We start from the raw sequence: 13,515 nt of genomic DNA on the forward strand, positions 1-13,515 counted from the left end.
AAGTTCGACACGTAAGCACATCTGTTCGGAAAATATGTCGATTCAAATTGAAAAAGATTTATCAAAATTATTTTTTAAAAACACATTATATTCTGAATATCACATTCTAACTAATCTATTATAAGTATTTTTTAATTTACTATTTAATTTTTGAAGTTTTTTTTAAAAAAAATATAAAGTATTTATCTTAAACTTTTAATTTCATTAATTTAAAGTATATATTTAAATGATTTCACAACTTTACTAAGATTAAAATTAAATAAAAAATCTACCGTTAAGAATATATAGTTACTTTTTAAAATTTAAGATAAAAACTAGAGCATTTATGGCCTTAATAAAAAAAATTTAATTTTTATGGTAAAATCAAATATTAATAATGTATTTTTATTTTAAAATTTTAAAATTTCGATCTATTTTAGTCAAAAATTCAAATTTAATAACTCTAAGTTAATTTTTAAAAAAATCTACGCAATTTCCTTTTTAAATTTTTGAAGCATATTCACAAAGTATTTTTTAAAAAAATATATATAAAATATTGTTATTATTTTACAATTTGATGCATCTTTAAAATAACACTAAAGGTTAAGTTGAAGATTTTTCGGTAATTAACAAGTTTCAATATAATAATAAATGGAGGGGCATCATGCAAATTCCTTAAAATAAGGGTCATCTTGCAAATTCCTTAAAAGAAGGGTCATATTGCAAATTCCTTTACAATAAGGGTCATTTTGCAAATTCCTTTACAAGAAGGGTAATCTTGCAAACGCATTCTATTTTCCCTTGTGCTATTGTCTTCGATTGGCGCTGCTCGTATTAGCTTTCTACAGTTGCAATGGCAGTAGAGATCAGGCTCTCTCGAACTAATCGTATCTACAGGCCTTCTGTAAGCCTACTCTTTCCACCTTCAAATCTATTTGTTATCGTTCAACGAATCCATTACTATCGTTGTTGTAACGTTCAGGAACATCTTCAAGGCCAAATCATCGTCAATTCTCGTTCCTCGATTTCCCACTATGGGATTAGCCTCCTTCTCAATGGATCCGTCAATTTGCAGGTTTAATAATCTTGTGGTTTCTTTAGTTTCTTGAAAAGAAGTTTCGTACTTTGAAATAGTTCTTTCTGAGCTACCAAACACCTGCTAAGTGTGACAGAGTCACGGAAAATTATTGCTCTTGTTTGTAATCGTAACTCCATTCCATTTCTTCATCCGTTGGATGCATTTTATTGAAAAAAAAGGTTCGTGGAGGATCTGCGGGAGTTATTGAGTCGGTTTACGGTGTCATCAAGCCTCTTTCGATAGTGTGAGTTTCCCTTCTTTACCATTTTTAGGTGAATTGTGGATTCTGTAGGTGTACTATTATGTGAAACTCAAGTAATATTTGAATTATATTGCGAATTCGTTTCCAACTTTTAGGGATGATAGCAATCTCTTTGTCGATTACATAGTTGCCGAGGACACTATAAGCAATGCAACATGAAATCATCTAGGATATGGTTAGGGATTAAGGAATCTAGTGCTTCCACTAGTGATAGCGATTACTGAGCTTCTCTTCCTTCCTCCGACCTGAAATTTATATTGGAAATGGTTATCGCATGATTTTATTCTTTTATTTATTGAATGGTTATACTTTATCTGGCTCTACAATTGATTTAGTTTCCTTCGCTCTCATAATGATAGGAATCGGAGCATTGAGGTAAGACCATCTGGAAAGCTTCCTTCAGGTACAACCGAGGTAAATTTGCTGTTGAAAGCTATGCAATCTCTTAGTTTTTACATGAATCAAGTGTTTTATATGCTTATTCACTTGGATTGCGGAATTTGATTTGGTCAAATACTTAATTTCTCTGTTACATAATTGCATGTTTTGTTTATTGTTACTGTGTATTGTGTACCCTCACGGCATATCTTCTCGACCCTGGATTATAGCCTCTTACAAATGGTCCATGCCGTGCTGAACAGTTGTTCGTTTATTTGTTGCCTGCACTTTCAGATAGTTAACTGAATTAATCCCCTCAAAATCTTGCCAGATTCCATTTTCCGTGATTCTGAGACAGCCAAGTGAAAACTTGGGAAAATTCTACGAGACTTTCCATGGAACTGACATAAACATTCAGGTGAGTGTGGTGAATCTTTCTACTTTGCTTTTGGCTCTTCAGATTATGAATAAATGCCTAACGGCATGGTTTTCACTCTTATTCACCTTCCCAGCTCAAAAAGAAACGAGATTTCTCGTAACATGAACCCGATATTTGTCAATTACTGAATAATACGATAGTATTTAGTAACTGTAGGTATAAGTAGAGGCTACCTACACAAGTCATTATCTGCCACGATCGAGTTTATAGTTGAAAGTGATACAGGTCTGCTGCTTTATTTGACCTTCAACATTACGTTTCTAACACAAGTAAATGAAAATAATTTTTCCTTTTGTTCTGTTCCTAGCTGATTTTCTCGAGCGGCCGTTGTCCTCTGAGATGGTTATCTTTTACATCACTCAGGATACGCAAAGGCATCCACTACTTCCTGAATTAAAATCAGGTCTTTCCATCATTGTTTCTTTTCTTTCATGTTTTTATCTTATTCTGGTGTACTTTCTTTTTTCTTTCCATTTTCTCGTAGGAATATTTGCATATAAGCCAATAGAAGAAAGTATTGCTTAGTTTTTTATACTCTATTTTTGTTTATCTTTTTGTATTTCAGTACATATCCTTTTGCTAATGGGAGGTACTTCTAAATAGGTGGTTTTCGAGTGACTGGGAAAATGGCAACTCTGTGCTCTCTTTCAGATCCCATCACTGGTGAATTAACTGTTGAAGCATCTGCAGTTCCCATTAGTTCAATTGACATTCACTTGTGTCGTGTGGAATCTGTTATTCTTGGGGAGAGAATCATAACTGAAACCTCAGTGATCCAAACTACCCAGGTATGTGCCATCTCATCTTCTTAGCATACATTAGTTTTTGCCGGTACAAAATTTCGTATATAATTTTGATTCAATTTATTTATTTTATCGCTAGATAGCAGATGGAGATGTCTGTCGCAACATTACTCTGCCCATTTATGCTATACTACCCCGTCTTTTAACTTGCCCAACAGTCTTTGCGGGGTGAGTTGCAAATATTTATCTGTTGTACTCTTTCTGTTTTTTTTACAACAAATGTGGGGTAAAGATTTGAGGCTTTAAGAAAAAAGGAGTAGTTGCCTTATCCCTTGAACTATGTTCATGGGCTGTATTCAATTATCCATCAAATACTATAATTGGATGGTGAGGGATGAGAACACGCATTAAATGAAACCAAATGTAGAAACCCATCCTATATGAGGATCAAACGTCTGAAGTAAGCACTTCATGATGGGTTCAAAAATTGGACGGGGATTTTTTAAGCATTGATGTTAAATTTGGAGTTTAGTTGGGCCTTTTCATTTCCCCATTTGATTATTATGAATGATAATATCGTGTTGAATAACTTTATTTCGTTGATAATTGGAAACAACTTTGGTAAGTTGTTCCTTCAAAGTTCTCTCTGTGGTTGGTATCAGATCTTGTTGAAGTGTGGGTTTATAACGTCCATCCCTTTCTTCTCTGTCATTCTCATTTTTTATTTGCTTCTGTATTAATTACTCTTGTAACTTGTCCTAATTGTTTATGACAGTCCATTTTCAATTGAATTCAAAGTTTACATCGTTATAACCTTTCAATCAGAGCTATCAAAGTTACATCCCAAGACTGATCCAAGAACTCCAAGACTATGGGTGAGCAGCTCTCTCTGGGATTGTTTGGACTTTCTCTTGTTTCACTAATCTAACTACCATGTTCTCTTGTTCCAATTTCAGCTTGCCATTGAATCTCTCCCACTAGAGCTTCTTCGATGTCGGTCAGACGATTAGTTCAGCTTATCATGATACTGTATTTTATATATGTCCATTCAACATTTGGGTTTGTATCTGCTATTTCTTTTGGAGGGATGGGGGAGGGGGTTGATTTTTTGTTTCTGTTTCTGTAAAAAAAAAAAAAAAACAACCATGTTCAGTGTATGTGTACTCATTTGTACTATAGAATAGTGTTATGTTGATCTTTTCCCTTTCAAATACGCGGAACTTTGTGTTATTTTGTTCCCTGCTGAATGCTAATCCATTGATGGATCATTTGATTTGTGAGCTTATTTGATCTTTTCATCCTCTTCTACACCGTTTATTAGTTTTGAATTTGTATCAAGTGTTCTTATTGAATATAATTTTGATTTTCTTCATTCCCATTGACATTAGAGGCCTTATTCATGTTTTATATTTTATATTGGTTGAGTTATATTTATATTGACGTCCCGACAAAAATGGTATTTCATATGAATTCAATTTCTTCATTATATTAATATGTTTACTCCGTGAGCAAATGACCTCACTATATATTAATGTATTTAAAAAAGGAAATTACTTTGGATGGGTTTTAAAATAAAATTTTAATCCGTAATTTAGTTTTTAGACAATATCATACAAAATGAATAAATAAATAAAGGGATATAAATTGATTTAAAAAAAAAAAAAAGTAAAAAATGAAAAATGGGCCTCCTCTAGTCTATGGTGGGCTTGTCAATAGAAACGGACTACCCTTTATAGGCAAAACCAAAACACTATGATTAAGTTACCATAAAAATACACCAATGGCAGAGCAAACAGAGTCGCAGAGAAACCCTGCAAGCTCAACACTCTGGACAACCCCTGCTTCCAAAATCCTTCCTTTACTCAGAACATTGCAGGCTCTACTTCTTTACCTACGGATTATACTCTGTCATTGTCTCTTCTTCAAACCCCCTTTTCACTTTCTTCTTCCATTTCCCTTAATGCACTCATTTTGACCTCAACCCTTCCTCCCTTCGCCACTCACCGACGCCGTTTCTGGTTTCCAAAGCACGAGGACGCCCTCCAGAGTAGCCTTACCGCGTATGCTTCCTGCCCTTTATCGCTATGTCTCCCTAAAAAGATTAGTTTTGATTTCGCTGAGAATAATTTGAATTTTTAGCTTCATTTGTTCTTCAACTGTATTTTGGAAAATGGGTATGTTCTTATTAGCAAAAAGTTCATTAAATTTGGGTGGTCGCTGGCTGATAACTCAACGTTCTGGGTATTTACTGTGGTGTTCTTGTTTATTGGATACCTATCTGAGGATTAGAACCAGTTTGTGTATGTAGCAGAACGTTATCTTGGTGTTTTTAATACTCTTCATGCTCTCTTGGAGCTAGCTACGGTATGCTTCTATCTAATTCACTTCATGTTTCTCCCTTCTTTACCAATATGGGACTTTGGTGGTGTTTTGTGGTTTCAATATTGATGGTTCCTAACTTTTGTTCAACATGTTTTTTTATTGTGATCTCCAAGCCAGTGAGGGTTCCCACCATGTTTTTTTGAGGCACCAATAGGCATTAGGCCTTCTGAACTGTTTCAGCTGTTCTTATTTGTCTGATAACCTTATTATTTCCTAACTTTTGTTCCACAGAATTTTTACCACTTGGGTATTTGTCATTTCTTAAAGATCTTTAAAAAAATTTAACATGGATAATTAGGAAAGAGCTTCTGAGTGCTTGTTTTTCTAATATTATGTGCCTCTCTCTCTCTTTTGATATCTCCTTTTCCTTTCATTTGTCAAATGTAATGGCAAGCTGATCCTTTTTATTTGAAGACAAAATCAATTAATAACATTCCCATACTTTGGCTGCAGAGTTTAAATTTACTATGGAGAGTTCTGATGATGAAAAGGATGGAAGTTATGGGAAATATGTTCCAAGAGAACCGAGTCATAATCTAGTAACTAATGGTGCAAAATTTGTAGATGAAGTACTCAATGGACAAAACGAACGTTGTTTAGAAAATTTCCGCATGGACAAGCACATATTTTATAAGTTGTGTGATATTTTGCAAGCCAAAGGCTTACTTCGTCATACGAACCGTATTAAGATCGAAGAGCAACTAGCCATATTCATGTTTATTATTGGTCACAATCTTAGGACACGAGCAGTTCAAGAGCTGTTCAGATATTCAGGAGAAACAATAAGTCGCCATTTTAACAACGTACTGAATGCGATCATGGCGATATCGTTGGACTTCTTCCAACCTCCAGGATCCAATGTTCCACCGGAAATCTTAGATGATCCAAGATTCTATCCCTACTTTAAGGTAGCATGTTGGCTTTAGTTTCACTAGTGTTTTCCTGTCCTGTGGTTTACCTTCTCATTGATTTATCTTGTTTTAGGACTGTGTGGGGGCGATTGACGGTATACACATCCCTGTCATGGTTGGCGTTGACGAGCAAGGACCCTTTCGGAATAAGAACGGACTACTTTCTCAAAATGTTTTGGCAGCATGCTCATTTGACCTGAAGTTCCATTATGTTCTAGCAGGCTGGGAAGGATCGGCTACCGATTTGCAGGTTCTGAATTCAGCACTTACGAGGCGAAACAAACTACACGTCCCAGAAGGTGTGTGTATTCTAAGAGGAAAACGATGAATCTTTTAGTTCTTGAATAGTCAGGCTATTTCTCTCTGTCGTTTTCGGGCTAATATTTTTGAATTGCAGGTAAATACTACCTTGTGGATCAAAAATATATGAACATGCCTGGTTTTATTGCCCCTTATCATGATATCCCCTATCAGTCAAGGGAATATACAGGTGGTTATCATCCCCAAGATGCCAAAGAGCTATTTAATCTACGGCATTCGTTGCTGCGCAATGCGACCGATAGAACTTTTGGAGCTGTAAAGGTGCGCTTCCCCATACTATTGTCAGCTCCTCCTTACCCGTTACAGACACAAGTTAAGTTGGTCGTTGCGACATGTGCAATTCACAATTACATTCGGAGGGAGAATCCCGACGATTGGCTCTTTAAACTGTATGAACAAGACCATGTTTCACATATGGAGGACTCATTGCCTCAATTAGAAGCAGAACAGCTGACAGCACACATTGAGACTCCAACTGTGGACATTGCTTTTGAGACAGAAGAACTAGAGATTACATCACAGTTGAGGGATGCTATTGCAACTGAACTGTGGAGTGACTATATTAACGATATATCGCCCATGTAAATCAAATGTATGTTATCGTAGCGTCCGAGTTAGGTCAGATACTCTTCAGGAACACAAAAAATACACAAATGGGGTCTGATTTTGAAGGTGTATATTGACATTACTATGTTCATATGAAAGGAATATAACAGTGGACATTGTTTTTCTTTTTTTCTTTTAGGAAAGTCAAATTCTTGAGTACTGCTGCCAAGGAAACAACACCAGGTTAGCGTTCTTGATGAGATCTGACTGATATTTGTTTGCATTGAGTTGAATTCTGTTGCACATATCAATCTATTTGGCTGTTGATGCAAGGCATTGGGGATGGATCTGAGCTATCTGAATGTGAATGTTTAATATTTGCTTCTTTTTTACTGCTACGTTCATCTGGCTTCCATCTGAAAGTACCCCAAAGTTCCCTACCTCGTGTATGTGGTGGTGCCCCTTGTATGAGGTATAACCGTGCTAGTCAATAGATATTGTCCTCTTTGAACTTTTTCTTTCAGGCTTTTCTTCGAAGTTTTTAAAATGTGTCGATTAAAGAGAGAGGGGAGTGAGGTTTTGGGGTTTTGTGTTTATTGGATTCTCTGACTTCCTCTGCTTCACTGCTCACTCATCACTCATTTTAGATTACTTTTCTTTCTTCTTCCTCATCACTCATTTTAGATTACTTTTCTTTCTTCTTCCTGTCCTCTCTGTCGTCTTCCTTTCCATCTCTGGAATTTTGGGATCATGGGTTTATCTCGTCTCCTTTGTATCTTTCATAAACGTTTCAAAACTATTATCGATTAGGAATTGGACCGGTGTGGTGGCGACCTACACCAGTATAGGTCTCCAACGCAGATTTTAGGTCTCAATTTCGTGTGTTGGGACATTACTGCCCCATCAAATATTTTTTATGATCCATTTATTTATAGTACTTGTATCTTGTAGTTATTGATAGAAACAAATAGAGTATTTAGAATGAAATGTAATATAATAAGGTGTTGTTTGCTTATTACAATTTTGCCCCTTCTGGGTTATGGAAATTACATATAAATGTGTGGAGAGTAGAAAAGTAAGAAGTGAAAAAGTGGAAGGACAAAATTGAGAATAAATAAAAGAAAACAGACACAAAAAGGCTGCACGCACTAACAAATCATTTCAAAACCCATTTCTATTTTCATCGCTCTGTCTCTCAATTTCTTCTTCTTCTCTTCTCATTCAAATTTCAGTCTCGGTTGCTATACCAAGAGACCTTAAGAGATGTTGAATCCGGCCAACGATCTGTTACCGCCGCCGTCGTCTCCGACCAATTCATCCATTTCCTCCTCCGATCTCGACACTGAGGTGCCCATCCTCGCCGTCTCCCATTTTCTGATTCTCTCTCTGTTTTTCATTTTGGGAATTCAATTTTGTTTTGCAGTCTACAGGTTCGTTCTTCCATGACAGGAGCACCAGCTTGGGGACTCTAATGGGTGTTAGTTTCCCGGCGATTACCTTCCGAGTGCCCTCCCAGAACCGAGACCAACACTCCGCCGCGACCGCCGCCGCTGGTGGCGGTTCCCGCAAGAGTAAGAAGCCAAAAAGAAAAACGACGGCAGCGCCGGCACTGGTCGCAGATCGGAAACGGCGGTGGTGGCGGCTATGCAGGGATGACGGTGTTAAGCCGGCGTCTCTGGGCGAGTTTCTTGAGGTGGAACGGAGATTTGGGGACGGTGCTTTCTTCGGCAACGCGGTGGATCTGGAAGGCGTAGTTTCGGCGGATCAGCAGAGGAATGGCCGGTCTTTGTTCGCCGATGGGAGGGTTCTTCCGCCGGCACAAACGGAGGAAGATACGTCCGCGGCCGGCGCTCTATGCCGATTTTCTGTATCGCTCACCGGAATTTGCAGCGGCGGTGCCGGCTAAAATGTGGGATTTGATTTGTGAGGGTATATTTAAAATCTTATATTATATTTAATTAATCAAACCCTTGAATTAAGGTGAAAGAAAAAAAGAAAAAAGAAAAAAAAATGTCACCTTTATCGTGTAGGTGACCCTCTTTTTTTTTTTTTTTTTAATTTCCTTTAATCATCTCACAGGTTACTTCTATCTTCTTTTTTTCTTTTTCAAAATAATAATAATAATAATAAAATGACACTCAGATCTTCATTTTTTTAAGCTTTTGGAGATATACCCATTTATATAGTTTTCCAATCATAACTAACATAATTGATATCATTAAAGTCCTCAAATACTAAATTAATTCTTTAATTAACCTCTAATTGGAGTTTAAATAATACTCTATATTAGCAAAGTCAATTAGTGCATAATTTAGCAATTAAAATAACTTTTGCCAGCTCTAAAAAGTCGTAAATTTAAATTAACAGCCGACATCCATGTAAATTTAAATTAACAGCCGATATCCATGGGTAAAAGATGCCTAACTAATGTAGCGGGCATATATTTTGTGCTCAAATTTCTATCCATATTTGAGTTGACATGAAAGTTATTAGTCTTTTGAGTGAATATTTGAATCTTTGGTCTTTTGATAGATAATCTATACCAACGACTGAGTCATGTTCGAGTTGATATAAAAGTTATTATTGTTTCGAGTGGATATTTGAATAGTTGGTCTTTTCATCGATAATGCCTGAGCCATGTTTGAGTTGATACTCAAGTTATTAGTCTTTTGAGTAGGTATTTGAATCACTAGTCTTTTGGTTGATAATCTATACCTTAACCGAGTGAGCCATATTCGAGTTAGACATAAAAGTTGAATGATTAGTAAATTAGAATATGATTGATAGGTGAATAAATATACCCCAGAGGAGTAGAAATAGAAGGAAAACTATAGGCAAGATTTCCAAGGCTCATGTGGTCTAATAGCAATGGGCCATATATTTTGAAGGTGGGAACACCATCGATGTCAATGTCAATGGAGATGTGACATTTCATTTAAAAAAATGCCAAAGGAGTTATTTGAGAGGATAAAAAGTTAAATCCAATTAGAAGTTGAAAGCAACCAACCAACCAACCAAATGAGTTTTCAATATTTGTAGACATCCATTGTTACCCACCAAACAAGATGGTATATATTTTATGTCACTTTCACCTTAAAAAATGCCTAAGTAACCTTGACATTGAAAGATTTTAAGGGAAAAAACAAAGCAGACAAAGAAAATGACAGGCCTCACCAACCATTACTTGCTATGTCTACAAGAAATTCACAGTTCAAACACAGCAGAGAATGATGGTTAAAAAGAAACAATTTTCATGGTTGCACAAAACTTGCTATCTATCTTGCCACATGCTGTATCACTAAAGGGCTTGAGGATTTCTGGGCATTTCTAGTTCAGAATGTTCAAAAAGCTAAGTAAAACAATTCCAACAAAAATAACTCACATACAATTTACGAGTTCCGGGTTCATTCCAGCTCTATAGGAGTCTGGCGAGTTTTAGTTATCTTCGACCCGTTTTTTGCCTCGGTCTTTAAAGTTACAACAGCTGAGAGAGAATACCTGCACAAAGATCAGCCATTGCCAGAATAAGAATGTGAAAGACTTCCAAATGAAACTTTTTTACTGTAATTCTGTTATCATCTCCCAAGGATTATATAAGTTTGCACATAAAACGTATGTCAAACTACTCATTGTGCATCCATGTCCTGAACTCCAGATCCTCTAGCATGTCTTCCAATGGAAATAAGCTATTTATGTTCACAGGATCCGTTAACAATCGCTTCTGCCAGAAATCAAGCATTTCTATCTGCAAAATAAGATGTCACTACTTGGGTGAGAAATGTGTGAGATCGCACCTCGATTGAAGAGGGGAACGAGTGCCAGCAAGAACGTTGAGCTTCGAAGGGGGTAGATTGTGAGAGCGAAACGAAACATTCTTTAGAAAAACGTGAAAACCTCTCTCTATCAAGCATATTTTTTAAAAACTTAAGTGGAAATAAGAAATGAAAAGCTAAAAATCCACAATGTCTATTAGACTTGGATACTTACCAACATCAGCTCCCTGCAAGGGTAATTGGATGATGTGATGTTGAAAAGACAGAATTTAAACTTTCAAGGATGGGAAACGAAGCAAACTTTGCACAGAAAAATGGAAATTACTTCTGGCCTCCTAAGAAGCCAAAAACCTGACATGCCATATGTTTTAATGAAATAGAGTTTCTGCATTTCCCAGTGTCCAATTCTCTTGGGCAAACAAAATATTGCCACAAAAATTTCCACCTACACCACTGACTGAATCCATGCCTCAATAAACCTATGCAGCAAGGGGCAGGGAAAGCCTCATCAGTTTTTAACACAAAAATGTGTTTGAATGCCTCTTGTATTAGATCAATTACATCTCAATTCGTAAAAACAGGAGCCTATTCGATCATCTCGGCTCTCTTTGTTTCTCAAAGAAAATACCGTACATACGCGATTTTCAACAATCAAAACCAGAAAAACCTAAATCATGCTCCAAAATCAAGACCAATCCATAGAGAAGAAAGTTCAGAAACTCACGACGATTGACGATCAAACGCAGAAGAGACTGTAGCGGCAGGGCTGAAAGAACAAGAAGATGAAGGTAAAAGGCACGGAACATTTGGAGAGTTTTTCACTCTTCTTCTTCTTCTTCTTCTTCACCTAACCACTCTGTTCTGTTCATTTCTCGGGGGCTTAAAGGGTTTTATGAATCGCCTTACAATTTTACCCTTTCAATTCCATCTATTTGCTTTAATATCCCCACAAAATTGTTACCATGGTTGCACAAATTACAAATTAATTCTTTGAATTATGACGGTAAATATTCTACAATTTAAAATTTATCAGGTTTAAAAAATTGGATTTGATTATAATAATTCTTTATATAATTTGTAACATTTTGAGGGCGATTATAGTAATTTTACATGATATATATATATATATATTATTAGAATATTCATCCATAAAATAATCAACAACAAAAGTAGAGAAAAATATTAATAATTCAATTTCATTAATTTAAAATTGAATAAAAGAATTACAAATATGGTTTGTGTGTACCAGATGGAAAATATTTGTTAGACAGGGACCAAATTGCAAAAATTATTGGATAAATAATAAATTAAAATGAACAAGGAGACCTAGAATGCTGAAAGCAGCAAAGCCACGACTGAGGAAGCGGCTGCGACGCCATGGCCAAATCCGTAAGTTGGATTGTTCCTGGTTGCGCCGCCGGTAGAAGAATCTGAATTGAATTGAATTGAATTTACAAACATTTTTATTAATAAAAAACAGTCTAAATTAACCAATAATTTAAGCAAAGAAAAGGAAATTCAACAGAAATTTACCATTCAAACCGGAAGTGTTGGCCGTCGGAGTAAGAGGAGTAGTTGATGAAGAAGGTCCTTCCGTTGAGCCGGTTGGCGACTCGGCTGAAAATTTGGCGTAAATTTAAGAGAAATGGAAATCGGATTCAGAGAATTAAATCAGGGGAGAAAGGGAAGTTCACCATCGCTGCAGCCAGAGATATCGAGCTCGGCTCCGCAATTCTTAGGAAGCTCCAAGGCTCGGCTCTGCGAGACATTCAGAGTCTTCAGCATTTTCTCATTGTTGAAGAAGGAGCATAGGCACGGAAGATCGGAATCCAGCAACTCCTTTAAGGGCGTACAGCAGGCCGGCGGCGGATTTTCCGGCGACTTGATGTACGGTTGACACGTAAGCATCTGCCTCATACACGGCGGAAGTTTGCCGTCGAGAATCGATTCCGTTCCTTTGAGAAATTCGCTGAGATCTTGAGAGAACCCGACGAACATCTGAGAAGAAATCAAGAGGAGGAATGCGAAGAATCTCGACGACGCCATTATTTCCGGAAGGGTGAAGGTCTGCTTTTTTATTGGATTGACGAAAATGTTGTGATTGTAGAGGGGAAATTAGGGGGTAATCATGAGGGTTTCATTGTAACGAGCGGTTTTCACGGGGTGGTTCAAATTCAGAGGACGGCTTCTTTCGCGGCGGCGGTTACATTACATCAACCGTTTTTTCGCGGCTAACACATTTTCAGGTAATTTCAGTTATACAGTCCTATGAATTTAATGTTTAGTCCCTCAACTTCCACGAAATTGCCCCACTAAACGAATAATAAATAAACTTTATAATATTAAACTACAATTATGTCACCAAATGACAGTTTGGCCGAGTGGTCTAAGGCGCCAGATTTAGGCTCTGGTCCGAAAGGGCGTGGGTTCAAATCCCACAGCTGTCATAAGTCAGTCATATTTCGATTTTTTTTTTTTTTTTTTGTTTTTGTTTCCCTCCTCAATCCTACTTTTGATTTACAACTTGGCTTTTAAGTCCTAGAAACTCTATTGCTGCTAGCCATGGCCATATAGTGGCAAGCAGAAGTCTCGAGACCCTTCACGACAGTGTCAAGACTAACAAGGCTTGGAGTTCAACATGTCATATAGTGTCGTAAAGATCCGTTAGAATGGTTCGAAGTTACATGAAGCAAGTCTCATGCA

At 36.8% G+C, this 13,515-nt stretch overlaps 4 protein-coding genes, 1 long non-coding RNA gene and 1 other non-coding gene across 11 annotated transcripts; 4 read left to right on the forward strand and 2 right to left on the reverse strand.

Annotated features, from left to right (window-relative positions):
• The first annotated feature begins 767 nt into the window (after positions 1 to 767).
• Positions 768 to 4,164, forward strand: LOC111783721 (Down syndrome critical region protein 3 homolog). Of its 4 annotated transcripts, none has more exons than XR_002813407.1 (11): positions 768 to 883; positions 962 to 1,054; positions 1,237 to 1,301; positions 1,679 to 1,733; positions 2,029 to 2,115; positions 2,277 to 2,361; positions 2,444 to 2,539; positions 2,740 to 2,924; positions 3,026 to 3,107; positions 3,705 to 3,754; positions 3,836 to 3,876. XR_002813407.1 is itself a non-coding variant. In XM_023664639.1 (11 exons), exons 1-11 carry the CDS (start codon positions 833 to 835, stop codon positions 3,887 to 3,889), a joined length of 960 nt encoding a protein of 319 aa, XP_023520407.1. In that variant the 5' UTR covers positions 774 to 832; the 3' UTR covers positions 3,890 to 4,164. The 4 variants fall into 4 exon arrangements, 2 of the variants coding, with proteins under 2 accessions (XP_023520407.1, XP_023520408.1); XR_002813406.1 differs by having other exon boundaries at positions 770 to 883; positions 3,655 to 3,754; positions 3,836 to 3,854; XM_023664639.1 differs by having other exon boundaries at positions 774 to 883; positions 3,019 to 3,107; positions 3,655 to 3,754; positions 3,836 to 4,164.
• Positions 4,165 to 4,657: 493 nt separating this feature from the next.
• Positions 4,658 to 7,223, forward strand: LOC111783426 (putative nuclease HARBI1). Its single transcript, XM_023664349.1, has 4 exons — positions 4,658 to 4,939; positions 5,715 to 6,169; positions 6,246 to 6,471; positions 6,570 to 7,223. Exons 2-4 carry the CDS (start codon positions 5,729 to 5,731, stop codon positions 7,076 to 7,078), a joined length of 1,176 nt encoding a protein of 391 aa, XP_023520117.1. The 5' UTR covers positions 4,658 to 4,939; positions 5,715 to 5,728; the 3' UTR covers positions 7,079 to 7,223.
• On the forward strand, positions 7,194 to 9,045 carry LOC111783427 (uncharacterized protein At3g17950-like). Of its 2 annotated transcripts, XM_023664351.1 has the most exons (3): positions 7,194 to 7,282; positions 8,272 to 8,386; positions 8,463 to 9,045. In XM_023664351.1, the coding sequence occupies exons 2-3, from the start codon at positions 8,303 to 8,305 to the stop codon at positions 8,943 to 8,945; spliced, it is 567 nt and encodes a 188-aa protein (XP_023520119.1). In that variant the 5' UTR covers positions 7,194 to 7,282; positions 8,272 to 8,302; the 3' UTR covers positions 8,946 to 9,045. The 2 variants fall into 2 exon arrangements, with proteins under 2 accessions (XP_023520119.1, XP_023520118.1); XM_023664350.1 differs by lacking the exon at positions 7,194 to 7,282 and having other exon boundaries at positions 8,041 to 8,386.
• A 1,144-nt stretch (positions 9,046 to 10,189) lies between these two features.
• LOC111782546 lies at positions 10,190 to 11,694 on the reverse strand. Of its 2 annotated transcripts, XR_002813140.1 has the most exons (3): positions 11,537 to 11,694; positions 11,027 to 11,291; positions 10,190 to 10,784 (listed from the first exon to the last, which is right to left on the reverse strand). It is a non-coding gene; the product is annotated as an uncharacterized LOC111782546 (long non-coding RNA). The 2 variants fall into 2 exon arrangements; XR_002813141.1 differs by lacking the exon at positions 11,027 to 11,291 and having other exon boundaries at positions 11,537 to 11,689.
• A 332-nt stretch (positions 11,695 to 12,026) lies between these two features.
• On the reverse strand, positions 12,027 to 12,895 carry LOC111783666 (protein YLS3-like). The gene is made up of 3 exons (XM_023664582.1): positions 12,507 to 12,895; positions 12,346 to 12,429; positions 12,027 to 12,242 (listed from the first exon to the last, which is right to left on the reverse strand). The coding sequence occupies exons 1-3, from the start codon at positions 12,856 to 12,858 to the stop codon at positions 12,139 to 12,141; spliced, it is 540 nt and encodes a 179-aa protein (XP_023520350.1). The 5' UTR covers positions 12,859 to 12,895; the 3' UTR covers positions 12,027 to 12,138.
• A 284-nt stretch (positions 12,896 to 13,179) lies between these two features.
• TRNAL-UAG lies at positions 13,180 to 13,259 on the forward strand. The gene has a single exon. It is a non-coding gene; the product is annotated as a tRNA-Leu (tRNA).
• Positions 13,260 to 13,515: the final 256 nt, after the last annotated feature.

This window comes from Cucurbita pepo, chromosome LG20, assembly GCF_002806865.2.
Source record: "Cucurbita pepo subsp. pepo cultivar mu-cu-16 chromosome LG20, ASM280686v2, whole genome shotgun sequence".
Lineage (NCBI taxonomy): Eukaryota > Viridiplantae > Streptophyta > Magnoliopsida > Cucurbitales > Cucurbitaceae > Cucurbita > Cucurbita pepo.